This window comes from Sceloporus undulatus, chromosome 6 (assembly GCF_019175285.1).
Source record: "Sceloporus undulatus isolate JIND9_A2432 ecotype Alabama chromosome 6, SceUnd_v1.1, whole genome shotgun sequence".
Classification (NCBI taxonomy): Eukaryota; Metazoa; Chordata; class Lepidosauria; order Squamata; family Phrynosomatidae; genus Sceloporus; species Sceloporus undulatus.
The window spans coordinates 81906686-81929632 of NC_056527.1; the positions used below are offsets into that span (position 1 = coordinate 81906686).

General features: G+C 39.2%; 1 protein-coding gene and 1 long non-coding RNA gene across 2 annotated transcripts in view; one reads left to right on the forward strand and one right to left on the reverse strand.

The window, feature by feature from the left end:
• LOC121935130 (membrane primary amine oxidase-like) overlaps positions 1 to 4307 on the forward strand; it is a 15945-nt gene extending 11638 nt beyond the window's left edge. Inside the window, exon 4 of the mRNA XM_042476294.1 lies at positions 479 to 4307. Coding sequence (XP_042332228.1) covers positions 479 to 763 — 285 coding nt within the window. The 3' untranslated portion in view covers positions 764 to 4307. The remainder of the gene's footprint in view (positions 1 to 478) is intronic.
• LOC121935132 overlaps positions 1 to 22867 on the reverse strand; it is a 25162-nt gene extending 2295 nt beyond the window's left edge. The window contains exons 1-2 of the long non-coding RNA XR_006104736.1: positions 22697 to 22867; positions 5410 to 5537 (exon numbers count right to left, since the gene is read on the reverse strand). This is a non-coding gene — a long non-coding RNA (uncharacterized LOC121935132). The remainder of the gene's footprint in view (positions 1 to 5409; positions 5538 to 22696) is intronic.
• Positions 22868 to 22947: the final 80 nt, after the last annotated feature.

Consider the following 22947-nt stretch of genomic DNA (forward strand, 5'->3'; position numbering starts at 1 on the left):
TCTTTATTTATATTTCCCACCTCTCCCCATGGATCGAGGTGGAACAGATAAAATCAGCATGCTTATGAACAAGATTAATCCTCAATTTAATACCATAGTTTTCACCCTGACACCAGTTCAGCACTGCACATGCCATCAAGCCACCCAGGACATTGGTGCACTTCAGTGGGCCCCATTGCTCTATTAGATGTGCTGCACAGTGAACCTAGCTTTGCTGCACCCCATCACCAAAATGACCCACATGTGGCTGCAGTCTGTTGGAATTAGGTGAGCATCATCTACATACAGCCAATTGTCGTTACACTTTCACACACACACACACAGCTAATGATTATTGTGAACTGTCTACAGCCTGCATTATCAGCAGAAATGTCACCTGTAACTAAGTTGGACACTTTCTTACTTGGTAGTTGACAAATCTGTTTTTGTTTTGTTTTTTCACTTCTGATCCTTTTCTCCTTCCTCCAATTCTCTTCAGGATCTGGTGGCTTGGGTCTCAGTTGGCTTCTTGCATGTGCCACATGCCGAAGACATTCCCAACACTGTGACACTGGGCAATGGAGTGGGTTTTTTACTTCGGCCTTACAACTACTTTGATGTTGATCCATCAATCAAGTCCCCTGATGGTGTCTACTTCACAGCTCAACAAGATGCAAGAAAATGTGATGTTACTCACATTGCATGCTTGCAAAAGACAGCCTCGTGTTCCCCCAGTCTACCTCCTTTCACATACGGTGGCTTTGGCAACTTGACAGATCCCTGACCAGAAGGAAAGACTACATTTGGTTCTGTTTCTCAGCTTTCCAAAATATGCCTCAGCTTTACCTGAATAACAATGTTGCTGAACCTAAAATATGCCTGGCCTTGAACACACTTGATTTGCTACATTCATTCTGTCTGCTCCCAAGACTGTTGCTTTCCCCTTAGTATTATAAAACCTAGGACTGGACAGGTTCCTCTGCATTCAACAGGATGTTTCACACATTATATGATAAAGCCACTCTGTCTTGAGTCTCTTGAGATATTGTGATTTTGGCCCTGAGCATATAAAGATTCTCACCTATTGAGAAATAATTAGGAAAGGGAGTTATTTTTTCCTTGCATTTTAAATGTATAAGTTGTTTTAATTCAGCATTTAACAAAACAATATACAAGGTTTTTTTTTAACAAAACAATTTACAAATGAAACAAAGACAAGCATATGGGCAAAGAGGGGGAGAGATGAAACACAGACTACTAAAGTACAGTAGCCCCTTGCAATTTTCATCCATTCCTGACACACACACACACACACCCCGGTGAAAATGGCAACTTGCAAATATTCAAGTTCCATTGAAAATAATGGTGTGCGTGGGGCCATGTGCATGTGTGCACCACCATTTTGTCCCTCCCTGCATGTCCCTCCCATGGAGAGTGAGACCGCGGACTCCAAATCTGCAAAAAGGGAGGGACAACTGTAAATGGAAAGTTGTTTTAATTCATGATAATGGGACAAGGGTAAGAAATACACAGGCAAGTGTCCAAAAGGATTTGACAGCAACAGAATATGTTTTCAACCTACAGGGAGAACTGTAAGGTGTGCTCAATTCAATGCTGGATAGTGGGATTTTTTTTTCCCACCCATGAGACCCATTTGCCATTTCTGTTGGCTGTTCACTTCCAAGTTGCAGAGGTATAGTGGAAACCTGCATGGACCTCTGAAAATGTGAGATGTAAGACAACTTCCAGCCAAAAGGAAATATGAGCAGCATAAAATGAAGGTTACAAAGTGACAGATTGATAAAATTAAGGAAGTTCAAGAGTGCAGAAATGTATAGGAAGCTGATTTGAGAATGGAAATGGGAATGGAGCCAGGAAAAAAGTTGTGTATCAGAAGCTTTAGCCTCCACTTGCAGTGCCTGCATAGGGAGAGTGTGCTATTATGCAAATAATAATAATAATAATAATGAAAATAAAAATTAAAAAAAATTTAAAAGGTGGGGGTTGAGAAATAGAAATGTCTACAGTGTAGGAAACTAACAGAGAAAAAGTATAATTGAAAGAGAGCTATGAGATGTCATTGATGTATGAGTTCTCCATAAAATATTAGTGATGGAAGCATTGCAATTATACACTAAATTTCAAGGGCAAATCAGCCAATGACAGTTGCCACAAAGGAAACTGATAATTACACTTCTATATGGTTATTTTACCATTCACCAGTCATGTCTCATATCACACAGGGGAAAGAAATGTGTGCCATTCCTTCCAGGTGAATGTAAAAGCTGGCCACAGAATGTATTCAGCTTCCAAATGCTCTAGTCTTCTCCTCCCTTCTCTTTTCCCATGCATTTTCTCATTCATTAGGAGAATGGAATGTGTGTCCCTGATGAGCCCCTCTGATCCCCCTTTACCAAGGGGGAATTTGTCCTTCAAACTTAATCATTTGAGGTCACTTTATCACAACATTACGATCGGCTTTTAAAGATAATGTGAAAAACTGACCCAGCACATCACTGTTGCCAATGGAGGAAGTGAGAAACAACCCATCCTGACTGATAGCCATAGATATTTCCATGAATTTAACTGATATCCTTTTAAAGCTCTCCAGTTTGGCAGTCAGCACTACAACTTGTAACAATGAATTTCCACAGTTAAACTGTGCAGGGTGAGAAGAAGTAATTCCTTTTCTTTGTCCTGAATCTCCCACCATTGAGCTTCAGGGGAGATCTTGGGTTCTAGTATTATGAGAAAGGGAGAAAGCTAGTGCCAGGACATTCATAAGAATCTGTCATTTTAATATGGTCTGCCACGGACTAAACTTTGCTGTGCACACACAGAGTGTACAGCTTTTGGTGTATACGTTAAATAAAAGGGTCTGAATGTTTTCATTGGCATTGTGTATGTGAATTATGTATTTTCTTGATAAGTGTGGTTGAAATAGACCTGTGTCTTTTCTTGCTACACATGCTGTTGATGGTATACATGTATGTGTAGAATAATCAATGAGTTTCTAGTGAACTATCTTCATGTGTGGTGTGTAGTTGCACATGTGTGTATGCTAAGTGGCTAGGAACAGACAGTATATCACCGCATTTAACATCTTCAAGGCTGACCTTTTCATTTTCTATTTCATTCCTAATGGCTCTTTTGCTTTATATAATTATGGCCCTATTGTTCCACTAAGTGCCATTGCTGCATCCTTTCGAATCCTGGGATTTGTAGTTTGGTGAGGCAATAGAACTCTCTGGTTGGGAATTCTAAATGCCCTTCCCTAAACTGCCTGTCCCAGGATTCCATATGATAAAACCATGGCAGCTGAAGTAGAATCACAGTACTGTAATATAATTATGCAATATCAAACATCCTCAGCTGTGGGTGTAGGAAAGCGTGGAAATGGATCAAAATAACCCAAGGGGAGGTGGGGTATGGGAAGGGTTAAGAATATATTTCCACCCACGATTCTTCCGTAAAAATACATAACCCTCATTTTTGCATTCATGTTAATCAGAAAACATATATTTGGAAACCAGGATCTACAATATATAGCACTATGATTCCACTTTAACTAACATGGCAGTATCCTATGGAATTCTGTAGCTTGTAGTTTGGTGAGGCACTAGAACTCTGTGGCTGAAAATCCTAAATGCCTCTCCCTCAACTGCAAATCCAAGGATTTCATAGGATAGAACCATGGCAGCTAAAGAGGAATCATGGTGCTATAACTATATAGTGTGAAAGAAAACAAGCCTTCATTGGATACAAATTGTCCTGTCCTATCTGACCTAGCCTGTAGTTCCTCAGATCCATAAAGAAGTAGAGCTGGAGAGTCTCTTCTCTGCCTTTCACCCTTCCTTAGGAATGCATTGGTGCTAATTGTTTTTTTCTCCTGGGAATCAAGGGAGTCCCCCACCATCACCACTTTTAAAGCCTACTCTGAAGTGTGTATGTTAATTCTGAAAGTAAAAGCTGGCTGGAAACCAGCCATCCTGAGAAAGGAAAGAAAACCATCTTCTTCTGTGCATGATGGCCACAACTCAGATTGCAGCTGTGCTTATTGAGTATAAAAATTAAAAGGATTTTGAATTTTGGCATACTAATTTGTGTCTTTGGCATACTATGTAGTTTGATTAAAGGGTAGAATTTCAGCAGATTAGTATTGCTGGTTTACAATTTTTTTTCTGTTTTATTGTGTATTTTCACAAATCCCTTTCTCTACTCTGCCTTTATATTTACTTCAATAAACAGTTTAAATTAGAATATCAGCCTGGACTGTTTCACTGTTTATACTTCCAAGGGCATTCTGAATTTATGGCTTGGAATTTTAGTTTATCTTTCCTATGACTTTGATCAATGGTGCACTCATGGCAGTGGCCGTGCGCACCAAGAAGACTCTGCTTTTAGCATGTTCTTTTTGGTTTGGTTGCTGCGGGCTCCCTCAGGAGCAAAAACAGGCAGCTCCAGCCTGCCCTTTTGGGGTGGTCTGTCGAGCCCCTATAAAACACAGATAATTGCTCAATGAAAAAAACAGGCCTTTGCTTATATGTGCAGCTTATATGGGTGGTTTAATGTCACCTGTGCAATTATTATTCTGAAGCTGTAATTTTAAAAAAATCATCAAAGAGTCTAAATATAGCTACTCACTATTCCATTAAAAGTTGTTTTATACAAAGTGTGACAGGGTTACAGAGAAATAAATGTGGAATTGGCCACATACCACGGCATTTTTTTTTTCTGTACATGGAAAGGGAACAATGCACTTGGAAAGCAAAATAGCTCTCCGGGATCAAACAGAAAAGAGGAATAATTGCAAAAATAATGGCAAAAGGCAGAGAGCATTCCTTGGCCACCCTAAACCTCCTTGTTAAACTGATAAATCAATGTTAATCAAAGCACTGATTACTCATTTGTGAATGGCCATATTGTTCAAAGACCATTTGGAAGATATTAACACATCCATGGTGTTATGCTAAATCTCAGTTGGTGTTCCCAGTGGCTTGCCCTCCCTCCATTCTCAGCCCTCTAGCTTCTCTTGCTGCTTTACTATTAGGCTTGATGCTACTGTTACAGGAGCTGTGCTTAACCAGTAGCTATTGGGTGGTAAAGTATTACTATTCTTCCTGGAACATTCAATAGTGCAGAGCATCCTGGTGGTCAGAGATACATTTCCAAGAAAGAGACAGATAAGCAGAGTGCCACTTTTAAAGGTTGAATACGGCAGAGTATACCAGGGCTAAATACGTCATTATCAGAGATAACAACAATGAAATTACCATATGTACTTGACTATAAGTCGACCTTACGTATAAGTCGAGGGCAGATTTTGGGGCCAAAATTATGGATTTTGATATGACCCATGGCTAGATTGAAGGTAAAACTTAGGGGCATATAGCAAAGGATCTAAAAGCAAAACAATGTCCAAGAACTTACAAAATTCCAGCATACATAGCTCTTTGTGCTCACTCTTAAGGCTGGATGGATGAGAGAGTAGAGGGGATCGGTGCTTCCAGGATAGATTATACTCTTGCCTTTCACCGGGGGATAGCTCTTTCTTTTAACTAAGAGTTAAGATAGAGTACTTACATTAGTCCATGGATAAGTCAGGTTTTGGGGGTCAATTTTTTGACCTAAATTTCTAGACTTATACATGAGTATATACAGTAAACATATACAATAGTTGCTACCTTACTTAGCCTTTTTGTTTCATCAGGGAATAAGCAAAGACCATAATTAAAGCTCAGTGACTGGTACAGAAATGAAACAGTAAATGAAGTTACTGTGAGATGAAATTAATATGACAGCACAATCTAAAGATGTAAATTATTGACTATTTTGTTCTTGCGTGAGTGAGGAAATAACTATTCTTCCACAATATTCTCTTCATATACGACTCAGTGTGAAAATCTATTTTCTGTGCAGAAAAGAACAGCACATTATTTGTGTAGGAAACCTGTTCTCACTGAAGAAGATAGGGTTTTGTGCAAAAAAAAACAAACCCCAAAACCAATGTGCTTTTCTGTACAGAATAATTCTTCTGAAACACTGGACATTTGAGTACAGTGAGCAAATTCTTGCTGATCTATAATACTTCCTGATAGTTTCCCAACTGTTGGGAACCCCTTTTTTAACCTGAGATCAATAAGAATGAATTTTCTTTCCATTTCTAGCTCACTATCTCATCCCACTGAAGGCTGATTTGCAGGTTAAGTGAGGAGATGATTACAACTAAATTAAACATGTATCTTACTGTTATTTGCCCTACATACATTTTTGTGCTGCTGCCAAAAACCCATCATAGTGCATAGTGTGTACAGGTGTCTCCCATGTTTACACTGATCATGACACCATCTCTCTCTCCTCTCTCAAGCTGGAATACATACAAAAATCAGTTAAAATGAAAGTGAGGACAGGATAGGGAAGAACGGGAATCTCCAAGAAAGAGGCAATGGGTCAAGGCCAAGTAATTAACATGTAATGACTGAATTATTAATAACAAATAGAATTGGTGAAGAAGTTGGCTGTCCCTACGTCAGTGTTGACATGGAAAGTTGGGTGTTCTAATTCTTTTTAATCACTTTTTCTCCCTGTGGTAGCAAGGGACATATGGCCTTGAGCACAGGGTGACTGACTGGGGATGGGGACAGTCATCATGTGCATTGACCATCCCTTGTCCTCGTGGCAAGCATGCAGTTGCTCTGTGAACTCAGTTTGCCGCTGCAGGGGTAAGGTTACAAAAGGAAAAGAATAACAGCGGGGTTAATATGTAACATTTCTATCAAATAAAGGGTGGGAAGAATCAATTGCCCTTGGCTTCAGGAATCCCCTTGCCTTGGCATTAGGCTTTTCTGGCCCAGCAATGGCCCATTATCAATTATCAACAAGGAAGCATGTAAAGAGTTCTGGTCTCTACAGCTTCTGACAGAAGCATCTCCATTATCAAGGGGTTCAGAGCCTGGAGTGCTTACTAACAGAAAGGCCTCAGACCTCTGATCCTGCTCAGTCTTGACATTTCTCCAAACAAGGCCAAATGAGTCCTAGTCAAACTTGGAGCGTTCATGTTTGCAGAATTCTGGGAGTTAGAAACATAGCATCATAGAATTGTAGAGTTGGAAGATGCCCCCAAGGGCCACCCAGTCCAACCCCCTGCCATGCAGGAACTCTCAATCAAAGCATTCCAGACAGATGGCCATCCAGCCTCTGTTTAAAGACCTCCAAGGAAGGAGACTCCATTACACTCTGAGGAAGCGTGTTCCACAGTCGAACAGCCCTTACTGTTAGGAAGTTCTTCCTAATATTGAGGTGGAATCTCTTTTTCTGGAGCTTGCATCCATTGTTCTGGGTCCTGTTCTCTGGAGCAACAGAAAACAAGCTTGCTCCCTCCTCAATATGACATCCCTTCAAATACTTAAACAGGGCTATCATATCACCTCTTAATCTTCTCTTCTCCAGGATAAACATCCCCAGCTCCCTAAGTCGTTTCTCATAGGGCATGGTTTCCAGACCCTTCACCATTTTAGTTGTTCTCTTTTGGACACGCTTCAGTTTCTCAACATCCTTTTTGAATTGTGGTGCCCAGAACTGCATGGTTGGTGACTACAGGGATCTGGAGCTGTACAGTTTGTTTGTTTGTTTGTTTTAAAGTAACTACACCTAGCTCTGGATCACAGTTACTTTCTCCAAAACTCATTTCCCATTGTAGTCTACTTGTTTTGCACCATCAGGCTGTGACCAGCCTAGGCCCTCCTCACTGGAAATACTATCAATATTGGCTTCCTGCCTCTACTGAAACTAGCGTCTAAAGTTCCTCAGCTTTCTTTAGCATCATACCTGATAATCACAGACCATATTAGACTGAATCAGATTTTATTCAGCATAGACCCACTGAAATCAATGGTGGTTAAGGTAAATATGTCTAGTTTCTCATCAGTTTTAGTGGGCCTACTCTAAGTATGACTAAACTTGGATACAACTATTTGTGACCAATTGGACCAAAAGTGAGAAAGTGAAAACCCTCCAGATTATCATATTACACTTGTCATCAGCTGTAGCCACATGACATGATGGATAATGGGGATGGCAGTCCAGCAACATCTGGGAGGACACACATTCCCTATCCCCGAGTTACAGTAAACTATGTAAACTATTATATGGACAGAGAAGAACAGGTAGTTAAGCAAGCGGTACAGCAATACAAAAAATAAACACAACATCGAGCCTATATTATTGCTTTAATGTCACAGAATGTGATTGTTATCGTGAACTATGATGAATCTATGGGACTGAGGAGATGAGTGATTACAGGTTTATCAATGCAAACCTGGCTTTTTATCCTTTTAAAACACATTATCTCCCTCCACATAAGCATAGTCTCTCTTAACTATGTTATGCCATTTTTTCATCTCTCTTGGGGAACTGCTGTCATTGTAATCCAAAATAATCGAGAAGAGTTAAAATCTTGGAAATCCTAACAGTCCTATATATATCTTTGCTCTTTCACTAGGATTTGGGGTTTTGCTGTCTTAAGGGTGGAAGGTCTTTTATAAATTAATCCCTGGGCAACGACTGTGGCATCTATGCTTTTTGCCTATGTTGGAAATGGAGTTTTAGCAATTGGAACCAAACTACTGAATGAATCTTCCAACTATATTTCTTGTTATATGCCTCCAAATAGACTCTATGGCAACCCTCTCATAGCATTTACTTGGTAAGACTGTTCAAGGGATGTTTTCCATTGCTTTCTTCTGAGGCTGTGAGAATGTGACTTGCCTAAGGTCACCCAGTGGTTTCCCTGGCAGAGTGGAGATTTGAACCCTGATATCTAGAGTCCTAGTCCAACACTGAAATCATTATACCATGTTGGTTCTACAGTTACATAAATGGATAAAATTTTTGTTTCCCTTTGACTTTATTAAACATAGTTTGCCAACATTCCCTGATTTGTTCATATTCAGAATGAAGAGAACTTGCTATTTTAAACAAAATTCAGAGAAAACCAGGCTGACAGGTTCATTCATCCTGCTTCAGCAGGTGCAACATGGCTCTCTCTATGCTAGGAATAGTACTACCTGTTGAACTTGATAAGTGAAAATGGGAGATAATTTCATTTCAGTTTGCTTTTATAGAATTTACAAATTTTTGCCACTTGCCTCTTCAGAACAGAGAGAACTTGAGGTTTAAAATATTCAAAACCATGAGAAAGTTAAGCTGGCAGATGTCCCCACATATTTTCCTTTTTCTAAAAGCAGACATGTAGGAAAGCTGGTTTGAATCAGGGCCATGAGAGAGAAGGAGAGGGGCTTTCATCCTTTCCCTTCATTGATGTCATCAATCTAAATTTCCTTCCACCAGTTGCTATAGTCTGTGCAGGATGGGGGGGAAAACGAAACAAAACATGAAGATGCAGTACATTTCCTTTTTCATAGATGGGAGGGGGGCATATAATGGGGGGGGGTATGTAACTCAGTTTTTGCTTGTATCATGCCCTTTGTTCAAATCAATACTCCTCTCACACACACATATTACTGTGGGTCATACTGCTTATTGTAAACAAAAGAAAAGGTGAAGGGAGATTTGCAAGTGGTCCCTCTTGTGCTACTTACTAGGGTCTCTACTACTGTATTGTCCACCCAGTATCTTCACTGAGGTGAATACATGGAGGATTGGGGAAATCAAAAGCTAATTCACACTGAAGAAATAAAGGAGTTTGACACCACTTTAACTCTGGAGATTATTAAATGGGTGGAAAGGACTGGAAAGAATTGGGAAGTTCCTGTCCTTATTGCATGATTGCGTGAAGATTATCACACAATGTCCCGCGACGTCATGCTCATCCTGTCCTTATCCTGTCAATGAAGTGCAACAGTCCCATCACTTTTTATTCACGGGAAACTCCCATGAATAAAAAGTGATGGGACCATTGCACTTCATTGATGGGATAAGGACAGGGTGAGTATGACATTGCGGGACATTGTGTGATAATCGTCATGCAATTGCATGATATGGACAGGAGTGTCCCTATTCTCTCCTGTCCTTTTTCCTTGTCTGATAATCTCCTCTAATGCAGGCTTGCAGAACATACAGCTTGTGGGCTGCTTGCAGTTCATCAAAGGATTTTTGGCAGCCCAGAAAAAATGTAGAGGATGTAAAAGAAAGTAGAGATGTAATGAGTGCTTTGTCCAACTATTGTCATTCTGTCTCTAGCAAGAGTCATATCTTTTTGCTGTGTTTTCAGAGCTGAATAGGGCTGTGCAGCCGCCTTCCAAGTTACATGAGTGTCTGGAACTCTTTCCAAGGTCAGACACTTAATTCAGTGTTTCTTTGTATGTGAGCAATTGCTGTAAAGATTTTTTGGTTCTAACATTGAAGTTTGGGGGGTGACTTTGTAAAATGGGTGATAAAAAGAAATGGAAGATTGAATTAGAACATAGTGTTTAATCCAGACAGGACAAATAGGTACTTGTTTACTAAAATGAGAGACAAAACATTGTGCCTTGTTTTCTTAGAAGTAATAGCCGTTACGAAGGAATACAGTCTTTGTCACCATTTCAAATCAAAGCATCCAAATCAATGGAAAAATCTCAGTGGGGAAAAAGAATTTTTTCCAGAAAGTAAACTCAGAAAATGAGGCGGTGACTAAGGTTTGTTTTCAGAATACTAAATAAATTGCTGCTGCCAGAAAGTCTTTTACTGAAAGTGACTTAATAAAAAAGTGTTTGCTGATTGCAGTTTCTGGATTATTTCCTAATATTAAAAAGTGTTTTTGAGAATATAAATCTGTCATACATGACCATTCAGTGAAGAGTAGCTGATATATCCAGTAACCAACAATCAGTTAAAACAGGAGGCAAATGAATTCAGCTATTATTCTTTAGCGATGGACGAGAGCACTGATTTGACAGATACTGTTCATCTTCTAATTTGCATTTGAGGTGTTGATGACAACTGAAGTAATCAAGGAACTGGCTGGTTTATACTCCATGCGAGGTCAAATGACTGGAAAAGAAATCATAAATCAAGTGAACACATGTGTAACTGAAAAGTTAGGAAGAACGTTTTAAAACTTAGTGGCCATTTGCACTGATGGCACTCCATCTATGTGTGAGAAAAACCTTGGTGCAGTAACTTTAGTTGAAGAGTTTCCTGGTAATAAATTCATCTAAGTACCATTGCATTGTACATCCGCAAGTGTTATGCAGCAAAGTTTTACATTTCAACCATGTAATGGCGATTGTAAACTTCATTTGTTCAAGGGGACTAAGACATACGTCATTTGAGCATTTCTTGAAGAGACTGGTGCCACCAAAAAGTGGTATGATACATCTGTTGTATGAATATACCCCAAGTTGCACAACTCCTATATAACATGTAATGTTTCCCTAAGTTGCTGTTTCTTGATAGCAAATGGATTTCTAATATTCCTTGGAACCCCACAGTCAAATAGCATGTGATGCTGCTATCCATTTAAAATTGTGTTCCCAGTGGGTGCCTGTTATTTTTTTTTCCTTTTAAAACAACTTGATGCTTTAGTGTGGCATTTTAGTTCACCTTCGGAGCATGCTCTACTTGTGCACAAGGATGTTTGGACCAAAATGTTGAATAAAGATGGAAAGAACATTCATAATTATTCCCAGATTGAAAAATGGGTTTCTCAACAGTTGGTAAACTCCAGCAATAAGAGTAATATATTTATTTATTTAATAGACCAGTGAAAAGCTGATACAATTTTCTCTTAGTATTAAGAAGTCCCACCTACAGCTTTCTCTATCACACAGAAGTTCGTTGGTTGAGTTTGTTGGAAGAGTATTGCCACGTTTTGTTGTTCTTAAGGAAGAATCATTCAATTCTTAGAGAATGGCTCGAAAAATTTCCCAGAGCTGCACAATGAAGTTTGGAATAATGAGCTGTATGTTCAATGCAACGTCGCAGGTCATCTAAATTAATTGAATTTACATTTTCAAAGGAAAAATTTACTTATATCTCAAATTATTACTGCAGTAAAGGCTTTCAAAATGAAACTGAGGCTATTGAAAAGCCAACTGTCAAAAGGAGAAATGGGCCAGTTTACTACGTGTATGAAACATATTCCATTGTGTAAGTATGGCAGGGGGTTGGATTTGGTGGCCCTTGAGGTCTCTTTCCAACTGTATGATTATGTGAATAGTCATATTCTCCTACAGCAGGGAGCAAAACTGCCATAACATGAAATAGGTGAGGGTTTACACACCTAATCTTGAGCAACAGTGTGTGTGTGTGCATGTGTCAAACTTGTGGTCAGTTGTTTCTCCCTCTCTGTCCCGTCCCTGTCTGCTAGTTCTCTCCCTTTCAGATTAATCATTTATGTAATGCCTCAGGCTAAGCCAAGATGTTGGGCTGGTGGACATGAAGCTGGATGATAGATAAACTGAGAGGCCCTAGAGCAGGAAAAGAAAGTCAGGGAACATACTATTCTCAGTTACTGCAATCTGGCTGGTGGCTTTAGTGGAACAAAGGTTGACCAAAGAGAAGAGTTGAGCATGATGGGACTTAATGGCTTTTTTTCCTTTTTTTTGCATCCCTCTTTCCCTTGGTTGGTTGTGTATAAATAGCCCAAGAATGTCACCCGAGGAACTTGTCTCCATACAGACAGAGGCAGCCTTCTTGGCTGTTTTCTCTGAAATAGGCTGTAATAGGATGGAAGCCACAGAAAGAGCAAAAGGGGGAAAGTCACTTAATAGCATGCCAGTTTTGGATCAGGGCAAATCAAAAATAGATTCCTTCTGCATGCAGCTAGACGTGTTAAAACCAGGCGGCGTTTTAATCTAGGTGTCGGTGAAAAGTTCAGTTCAGTTCAGTTTATAAATAACAATTTGTCCTCATTCACAAATGTTTTCATAACTGGGATGGGAAAAAATGAGTCCGCTGTTTCAACCGCTTAACTCTTGAAATTTCAAGTCTCAGTTTGAATTCTTGTGTATCCAGCCATGTTATTGCTAGGGCTCCTAATCATTAACACTTATATGTCAGGCAAGTTATGCCATGTGGAAGAGAATTTTGTTTCTGTTCATTTTTTAAAAAAGAACCTACCAAATTTCCCACACTTCTCATATTCAGAAGAACTTGAGGTTTAAAAAAAAAAAATAAAGACAAGAAAAGCTAAACAGCTGGATTTTTCCATTCTGACCCTAATCATTTCTGGCGAGGGTGAGGGGTATGGAAAGCATCCAAAGTGGTCAAAGAATACATATTTGTTTTTTGAAATGTAGCCAGGACATCTCAAGTCACTTGTTAAAGGATCACTGGCCCTGCTGGCTGGGTCTGGCAATTTGTAGTCTCAATAAAGTAATTGCATCAATATGTGTGCTGATCTAGTGCCCAATGGCTGCCTTTTCCCATGAAGAGTAGACAGGAGGAAGAGAGCAGTTGTCCCAGAATTAGAAGAACAGAGCCACTCCTTGTTGTGCTTGTCATCTTCTTTAAGATACACATGAAGAGACAGGGCTGAGTCCCTCTCATCTTAAACAAGACATATGACAGCCTCCCTTCTTTAACCTATGAAGACTGGGCAACAAAGGAACAAGCTAAGTTGTTTATTTTCTAAGCATTTTTGCTGGGAATCTATATGATGATGGGGAGGGGGTTGGAAGCATCCCCCTCACCACCGTGGGACCTGCAGCTTAGGGAGCTGTGCTTTGAATTTTCAACCAGAGAACTCTAGGACCTCACCAAACTACAAACCCCACAGGTGATTCTACGGCCTCATTCCCAATGCATAATAAACTGGTTTGCAAGCGGATCTGAACCGGTTTAAATGGCCCTTGTTTGCATTTGAACTGATTCCCTGGCGCGGTTTATGAAGCCGCCGCCCCCCCAGCACTAATCCCATTTAAAGTACTTCTTCTGGATTTGCTGAATTCCCCGCGTCTTTTGCAGTGAATCGTTTCAGCACTAGTGTGAACAAGCTGCGGATCTGAATCGGTTCCCTGTGGCATAGTCTGCCCTATGATGTGACTCCATGTTGAATCGGTTCCTTGATGAATGTGAACGTGAAGTGGATTAAATTGAAACGGGTAAGGTTCAATTGCTGTTTGAATAGTGTGAACATCTATTCGGCACTAAGTCGCTTCATTGATTCAACTCAAAAACCAGTTTATTCTGTAGTGGAAAAGAGGGCTCTGTCCTAGCTCAAGCATGGATTTTTTTCTCCCCTTCTCATTCCTTTGAGCCACATGTGTGTCTCTTTTAATTCATCTCAGAATTGGGAATACAAACCAGTTTAAAGGAATGTATCCACTGTGGTCATATGTTGGCAGTTTCAAATTATTTTTTCCCACATGGCAACTGGTGGAGGAGAAAGAAATGTGGTGAGGATAGTTGTCTGGAACTTTCCATTGGTCTCACTGCATGGAGTATGCTACAACAGAGGGAAATGGAAGGCATGGGCAGTTGCCCTGCAGAAAGACCACCTCCAATGGGCTTCTCTCCCCAAACTATGATGAGAACTACTATGTAATTTCTGGAACCGGTGCAAGAGTGTGCATATATTTTTCCTTCCCTCCTCATCCCTTTTTTCTTTTTCTGTAGTGTCTTTTAGATGGCACTCCTTAGAAAATAATGGGCTGGGCTCCATATGACAGGCTTGAAAAATGAATTGGCACATTGAAAGCAGGGAGGAAAGGGAGGAGATAATGAAGTGTAGGGCCCTATTTGTACAGCCAGCCCTCCATAACCCCTGATTCTACATCCCTGGATTCAATCATCTGTGGCTTGAAAATATTCCAACAATAGTAAAATCCAAAAAATAAACCTTGATATTGCCATTTTATATAAGGGACCCCATTATACCATGTCATTGTTTATAATGGGATTTCAACATCCATGAATTATGATATCCGTGAGGGATCCTAGAACCAAATCCCAGCCTGAACAAGGGCTGACTGTCTTGTATGTCTATGTATATGGCTTCAAGTCACTTGTTGACTTATGGCAACCCCATAAGTTTCATAGGGTAATACAAGGAATACTCGAAGATGGTTTTGCCAGTTCCTTCCTCTGAAATATATCAACTGACCTGATGTTGGTTAAATATTTTGTTTATGTGTGTTTTGTTTAAATATTTTGTATAAAATTAGTATTATTTATTTACTTACTTACTGCACTTATATCCTGCCTTTCTCCCAAAATGGGATCCAAGGCAGTTTACAACAGTTTAAAAAACAATTAAAGCTAAAACACTGATTACAAAAGTTACAAGAGAATTAAATAACAGTATTATTTTGGTATTTTGTGGTTTTGAGTTGGCTAGGTTGTGCTTTGTAAATAATTTTATTTTGTCCAGTTGATGATCTTTGACTAGCTAATAAAGTCTGTAATTAGGATTATAATCCTGTGAGTAATGATTATAATTATTTAGTTAGCTATGTTAGCTGCTCTAGGAGTCATTTTTGGCTATAAAACTGCCATAAACAGATTCTTGTCCTTTGTGTCTCCAAAATGGTCCCTTTCCTCCCCTTTTACAGTTGTAACTATGATCAACTTAATGGAAATTTTAAAAAGGGTCACAGTGCTGGAACATCGGTTTATCGCACAAGCTGAGAGTATGATAGCAAAAGGGATTTAACCGTGATCCCATCTTGAACCAGTCAGCATTACTTGAGGACAGCAAGGCTAATTCTTTTACTTCGGTTAACAAAAATATCACATCCATCATGCTCTCTTTGTTGTATCAAGGTCAGAGTTCATAGTTTTAGCTAAATAATAGCTCCTCTGAGAGCTTTTTAGGAGCCAGGAGTTGTAAAATGGTCTCGGAGTAACAATTGTTTGAAAAGCCTGTCATCTCTGCACCTATGAAGTATCTCTTGAATAAACAGGAGTTCCGGACTTTCTTTTGAACAAAATATGACCATTTCCATTGTATTTTGGCTTCAATTTATGCCACCCTGATCCAGCCCAGTGCTGACCTTCCCTCCCCCTATTTAAAGTAACATTGGCCATTATTTTCCAGTATTCTAAGTGGAATGAAGTCACATCTGTGTGCAGCTCCTACAAGGTGTGAGAATAAGTAGAGAATATAAGAATGTGTGCTAACAAATAGCTAAGAAGGGGTGATGGTGGTGGTGGTGCTAATCTTTATGCCTTCTGCAGTCAGTCCCAATATTTATCTGGGGGATGATACACACGCATATACTAAAAACTCGGGTTATTTTTACAAGGTTGGATTAAAATACTTTCAATTTTGTCCATTTTTATAAACCCTAGTCAATGAAAAGATGTGAGCCTGCTCTATAAAGGAACAAATATTAGCCTAAATCCTCTTAATGACTCCTGACTAGAGTAAACCCACTGAATCACTAGTACTTACCTGTGTATTGACTCCTCATGCAATAATTGATTCAGTATGTCTACTTCAGTTGAGATGAACCAATTGGATTCCAGCCCTTGTAGAGCACATGAGTATTAGAATCAGGATGAAGCTGCATTTTTAGTCCTGTGTAGGCTGGACCAAGGATAACACTGTCTTTTGTATGGAGTGATTTTTTGTCAGGGAAGATGCAAGATAAGCTTTGACTTGGATCTCGGATTTGCATCAAGTCTAGGCCTGAGATGCTTCCAGCCATCAAAAACCATGCTATTCCCTCTATCTCTCTCTCTCTCCACCTTAACCACAGTTTTACTTATGAGAAAACAAAATTAGAAGTGGTAGGAAAACACGAGAAGATTACAAATGGAAGACGACTAGGTTTGGAATTCCCCTTCCCTGGGAAATTCTGTGAACAAGGCCATATTTTTGTGAGTTGAGCTTGATTTGAAGAAGAAGAAGAAGAAGAAGAAGAAGAAGGAGGAGGAGGAGGAGGAGGAATACACCTGGTTAAAGTTTACTACAATTTGCATCCATGATTCTGAGTTGCAAGAATATCATCCATGCATGCATGCTTTCAGTTTTTGCCAATTGTGAATGGTGCAGAGTGGAAAAGATGCCATCAAAAAGTGACCAAATGGTGAACCTTTCTGAATTCTAGTTCCACGTCTGCAAAGACTGCAGTACTGGCCTGGCCTTCAGGGACATGGACACTGCCTGCGCAGATTGCAGGGGGTCAAGGGCCCTGAGGCTGGACTTTCATTGATGAGTGGAGATAAACCAGGCAATTTCACTGGCCAGGCAGCAATCATTAACCCTGCTCTCCACAATGGCACTAATGTGTGGACAACACCATGTTTTGAAGGCGAAGCAATGCCAATGTTTGTTATGTGTTCACGACTTCCAGGAACACAAGAAGAACAAACTGCTCCAGTGATACATTGGCATCTGGGGGGAAGTTTGTTTTCCTCAGCAAAGGAGGAAAGAATTGTTGGAGTGAACACTAGAGAAGGATCCTTTACTTTAAAAAACATGCAACAAGTAAAATACAAAATAATAACATACAAAATAATCATCAAATTTTGTTTTCCATTCCCATGTTAGTTCAGTTTGTATAAATCTTTGTCATTTAAATCTTATTTTCTTCAATTCAATGTAATGTTTTTAACGATTCTCCTGTGTATAAAAGTCTAGCTTAATTTATTTTGATCACTTGATCTCAATTCGTACAATTAGCACCTTGATAAATTTAACTTTACCTTCTTACAGTACAGTAGTATTGGAGCCCAATCCTGTTCTACTTTATGTACATTTTGTCTTTTTAATCTAGCAGTTAACATATCAATATTCATCATATCAACTAATTTCCAGATTCACTCTTCAACAGAAAGTATCTAGAATCAGTATTCTTTCGTGGTCCAAATTTATCCAATCCATTATCCATGTTAATGCGTTCGCATAATAATATGTCCGCAAATCAGGAAGATTACATCCACCATTTTCTTTCTTATCTATTAGTCTTCCATTTAATTCTGGGTTTTTTACCTGCTCAAATAAATTTTGTCAAGTCTCTTTGCCATGTTTGGAATGGTTTTTCATTAATGATTACTGGTATATTTTGGAACAAAAAGTTCATCTTAGGAAGTACCGTCATCTTAATATCTTCTAACCTGCCAAACAAGGATAAGTTAATCTTTGACCATTTATTTAATTCGGCTTTGATTTCCTTCCATTTCTTTTCATAGTTATTTTCATACAAATCTGCATGCCTTTTCGTTATCCAAATTCCTAAGCATCTAATTTTTTTCTCAGTTTTATATCCTGATTTGTTTTGTAACAATTCTTCTTTCGTCATATTTTTGGCCAGAATCACAGTTTTATCTTTGTTCACTTTCACCCCTGAGATCTTTTCAAAGTCAGATAATATCATTTGTAATTTTCCAATAAAATCCATTGGTTCTTCTAGAAAAAAGACTATATCATGCACAAAGGCTTTTGACTTGTAGTGTTGTCCTTTTAGTTGTATTACCTTGATGTCCATATCTTCTCTTATTTTATTACTTAAAGCTTTCACCTCTATGATAAACCAAAGTGGGGATATTCTGTATATCAATTTTTTAAATTATTTCACCATTTATAATTAGTTGAGCTTTCTGGTCCCTGCAGATGTTCCTAGTTTTATCCAAGGTTCATTCACTTAATTACTTAGACCATAAAGCTCCATTTCACCTTGTCTAAAGCGTTTTCCGCATTGACAAAGATCATGGCAGCTTTCTTTTTGTTATTTTTTTCATAATACAGTTGGTCCTCCATTTTCGCTGGAGATCAATTCCAGAACCTGCTCCGAAAATGGAGACTCACAAATATTCAAGCCCTATAGGCTTGAATGGGACACATGCCTGTATGCCACGGGAGCACGCCCTATTGAAAATAAATGAGGTCACCCCTCCATGAATATTCAAGACCATGGACCTCAAGTCCACGAGAAAGGAGAGGCAACTACATTCAATGGCATTTAACACCGTTCTTGTGTTTTCTTTCATATGTCTTGTTGGGAGGAATCCTGTTTGATCTTCATGTATCACCTTATTCAGATTTTTTTTCAACCTATCTGCCAGTATGAATATAAAGATTTTATAGACCCGGTACACACGGGCGTTTTGTGGCATGGTGGTGGAGATTTTAGGGTTTGGGAGTGCGCAGCAACTGCATGCTCCCGAACCCTAATACGTACGGACCCCGGCATCATGGCAGCCTCCCATCCATACGGGGGCCGCCATGATGCTGCCACCGCTTACAGCGACCAGATGTCAGTGGCAGGAAGTGGCGTCATGGCAGCACCTCTTCCTGTTCCAGCGTCACAAAAAAGAAACCGCTCTAGGCGGCTCTTTTTTTTTTGCGGCGCGTCTGTGTTGCAGCATGGAGCCATCCGTCTGTACTGACCCATAGTCAACATTTTAAAATGAGATAGGCTGATAATTCACTACTTTTCTTTCGTCCTTCCCTTCTTTTGGTATTAATGTTTTATTTGCCTCTTCTCACAATTTTGGAGGACCTTATTTAAGTATTTTATTTCGGCTTGAAATCTCTTAAAGAAATCCTTGGCCTTCTGTAGTGAATTTATCTTGAATCTCATTTGCTGATATGTAAATGACACACCTTTACTTTTAAATGTAAAAGAATTTTCAGCAAGTGTTGCATGTTATCTGGCGGCCTGAAAAGCAATACCTGCTGAAATTCCCACTTCTGTGCAACTATTAAAGATACAGGAGCCTTAAATTAAAGTTCCTTTTGCTGATTTGAGTCTCAGAGCACTTCTTGTTATAGAGTTGCCCTACATGTTCTACAGATTAAAACCCAGCCCTTCAAAGATGTAGACCCAAAGCAAGCAACAACAGGAAAAAAACAATGAGATTAATAAGACAAAACAAAAAAAATAAAAATATACACAATCCTATCTTGACCCATAGTTTTTCTTGATGGTTTCCTATCCCCTTACATACAATTTCCTTCTTTTGCACTCACTGGTGTATAGAGGCTGAGTCATACTTTATATTATTCAACTTTGTTTGGTGCTTAAACAGACCACTTTCATTTTGAAGAAAACATAGCTGCAAGGGCCCAACTAGGGCTGCATCCGCATTGCAGAAATAACATGGTTTTATACCACTTTAACTGCCAAGGCTTAGTGCTACAGAATTCAGGGAATAGTAGTTTTGTGAGATATTTAACCTTCTCTGTTAGAAAGCTCTGGTGCCACAATAAACTACAACTAATAGAATTCCATAGTATTGAGCCATGACAGTTAAAGCAGTGTCAAACCAGATTATTTCTGCAGTCTGGATGCACCTTTGGACAGAAATACTTATAGAGTCTGACACTTCCAATTCTAAACTCCCTTTCTGAAAACAATATATTGCTTCAACACCACAACAACTAACAACAAGCACAGTGGGTCTTCAATTTAGCTCCTCCACATGATTTGGACTTTAGTCCCACAATCCTTGCCGTAAACCAAGCTGGCAGGGGCATCTAGGAGTTGAAATCCAAAACACAAGGATTGAAGTCTAACAACTGCTGGTCTAACAGATGAGTGTATTAGTTCATAGATGACAGGATGTGTATGCTAAACCAGCCTCTTTAAGGATTATGACCATTGTTATAGTCATCTTTTCTGTATCCCATTTCACTTTGATCACACCCTCATAACCATTTAGCTGTGCATATATACCTCAGGCTTGAATACACTGTACTCCATCACGTATCTAAGAAAGTGGGTTGTAATCCATGAAACTCATACTAAAATATTCTGTGTACATTCCAATGCTTTAAAGAAAGCAGATATTGTGGTTGATATGCTTGTGTAAGAAGAATAAGAGGGCAACTGATCTTAACTTTTGGTCATTATGGATTAAGCCATTGTGCAAGATGGGATACTCCATGGGTATGTGTGCACCTTCAAGTTGTCTGTCAGTTTATGGCATGTTATGAATGTGTTGGGGTTTTCTTGGGCTTATCCCATTGAATTTAATGGCTCAAAACAGTTAATTATGAAGTTCTTAAGATTGTGCAGAGGGAGAGATAGACCTTGCAGTGTTATGGGGAATACAGCCTGCAATTCTGTGTGGAACTGCAATGTTAATTCTGTTCCTAGCTCATGGCAGAAAAACAGTTTCTCAGCAGAGTTAAATGTCACCCACCCCATAGAGAGAGGGTCTACATCTTGAGATAGTTGTAAAGATATGTTCATAACCTCTTGCACAGTCATCTAATCTTCAATAACCGAAAAGTAGATCGGTTGTCTTCCTAGTCCTCTTATACGACAACATCTGCTTTGTCAAAAACACAAGAATGTATGCAGCATGTTCATGCACTTGTTACTGAGAACATAATGCCTGACTCTTAAATGGCCTTTATCAAGTGGTACATGCTGATAATCCTAGCTAAGAGAGTCGGAATTTGGCACTACAGTACAGCAAGAACACAGAGACATTTGATTGATTTGAGTCAGCAGCACTATATCTTGCTGTTTGCAACTGCCTGGAATAAACTGAACAGGAGCCAAGAAGGTGTTTGCTACTGATTCAGAAGAAAGGCATAGCCTATCTGAAAACACAGAAACCAGCAGTATCCAAAGTGCAGCAAATCCCTGTAATAAGTCTGCTGTATTCAGGAGAATTAAGCCTTTTGGAATCTACACTGGAAAAATCACAGATTCTGAGGGTAAGTAAAGTTTTCTGTGTTCAGAATAGCTGTTTTTGTGTCCATGTTGGCTGAGCGATTCCAGTAATGGTGACCCTTAAAAGTTGATTTGATTTTAAAGATTTAATAAAAATTAATTTTAAAAAAGTTGCTTTTCTGAGCTCCAGTTACCAAACAGGAAGGGAAACATTCTCAGCTATTTGTTTCATTCGTCTCAACATTGGCTCAAAACAGGTTCTTTGGTTTGGCTATATTTAGGAGGGATGAGATGAAATTCTCTTCTTATGCAGAAGGGCCAACATTGGAAGGGCTGCCATGTTGTTTTTCTCTTAAATCCCTGCTATGATGTGAATTTTGGGGAATTCAAAATGGCTGCTACTAGAAAACACAACTGCTTCCATTGCTACTTACTGCAAGATGCCACTATCCTAAGTGGTTGAATTTTCCTCTAGGGATGCATTTAATTCAAAATAAAGGACAGCATTTGATGAAGGGCTTGTCAAAAATATGAAGTCACAGTGCACTAGTCTGTGCAACATTATCTTTCATCCTGAACTACTACAGAAAATAGATCATTATGTTTGGCTGACTTTTTAGGAAAAAGCTTTAAACAAGGGCAGAGAAGCAAAATTGCAGGAGGAGCAATTTAATAAAAACATTTATCCCAAATTGCAGGATTGGTTTCACAAACATTTAGTCATCATTCATCAGCCATAGACAAAGGTAAAGTCAAAAAGACAACGCTAATCTTACAAAAAGAAGTTGAAATTTTGATTATTATTTTTTAATATTCAGAAAGGGATATGCTGGAAACCTCAGCATGGCTGTGTAAGCAAAAGTAACTAGAGGCAAATCTCTCTAATAGTTTATTCCCCCTTAAAACATTCACTCTCTTCCTGTTTTAGACCTTGCAGACATCCCTGGAAGTCTAATTAAATACAGTGGGCCTCCTTACCCCTATGCAAATATATGTAAAGCCATATCTGTGGGAAGACTGGCATATTTACTATGTGTCAGCCACCATGACAATATGCCCCAAAATGTGGTTAAAGTGTTCTATGGGATAACTAATTTATGTGTGATCTTCTAAATGTTAGTTAATTGTCCCTATCAGTTAAGTGTCCTCATATCAGTCAGCCCTACTCAGGTCTAGAAAACTTCATCTCAGGGAGTTGTACTTACACGTAGTCCAAAGCTGGGGGAGGGCATGGACTCACACTAGTTATGTGTCCTTTTATCCAAAGGATAGAGGGGCAGTTTTTATCTCTTTGCATGTAATGCAAAGAGTTAACTAACATATCTGCAGTGATGACAACAGGCTTTTTTGGATAGCTTGTCCCTCTTACATAAGTTCCTTTCAACTTGTTTGTCCCAAGCTGGGGAGGTGGGGAAAGTACCTTTGATCAGAAGGTGTTTTTGTGGCCAAAGTGATT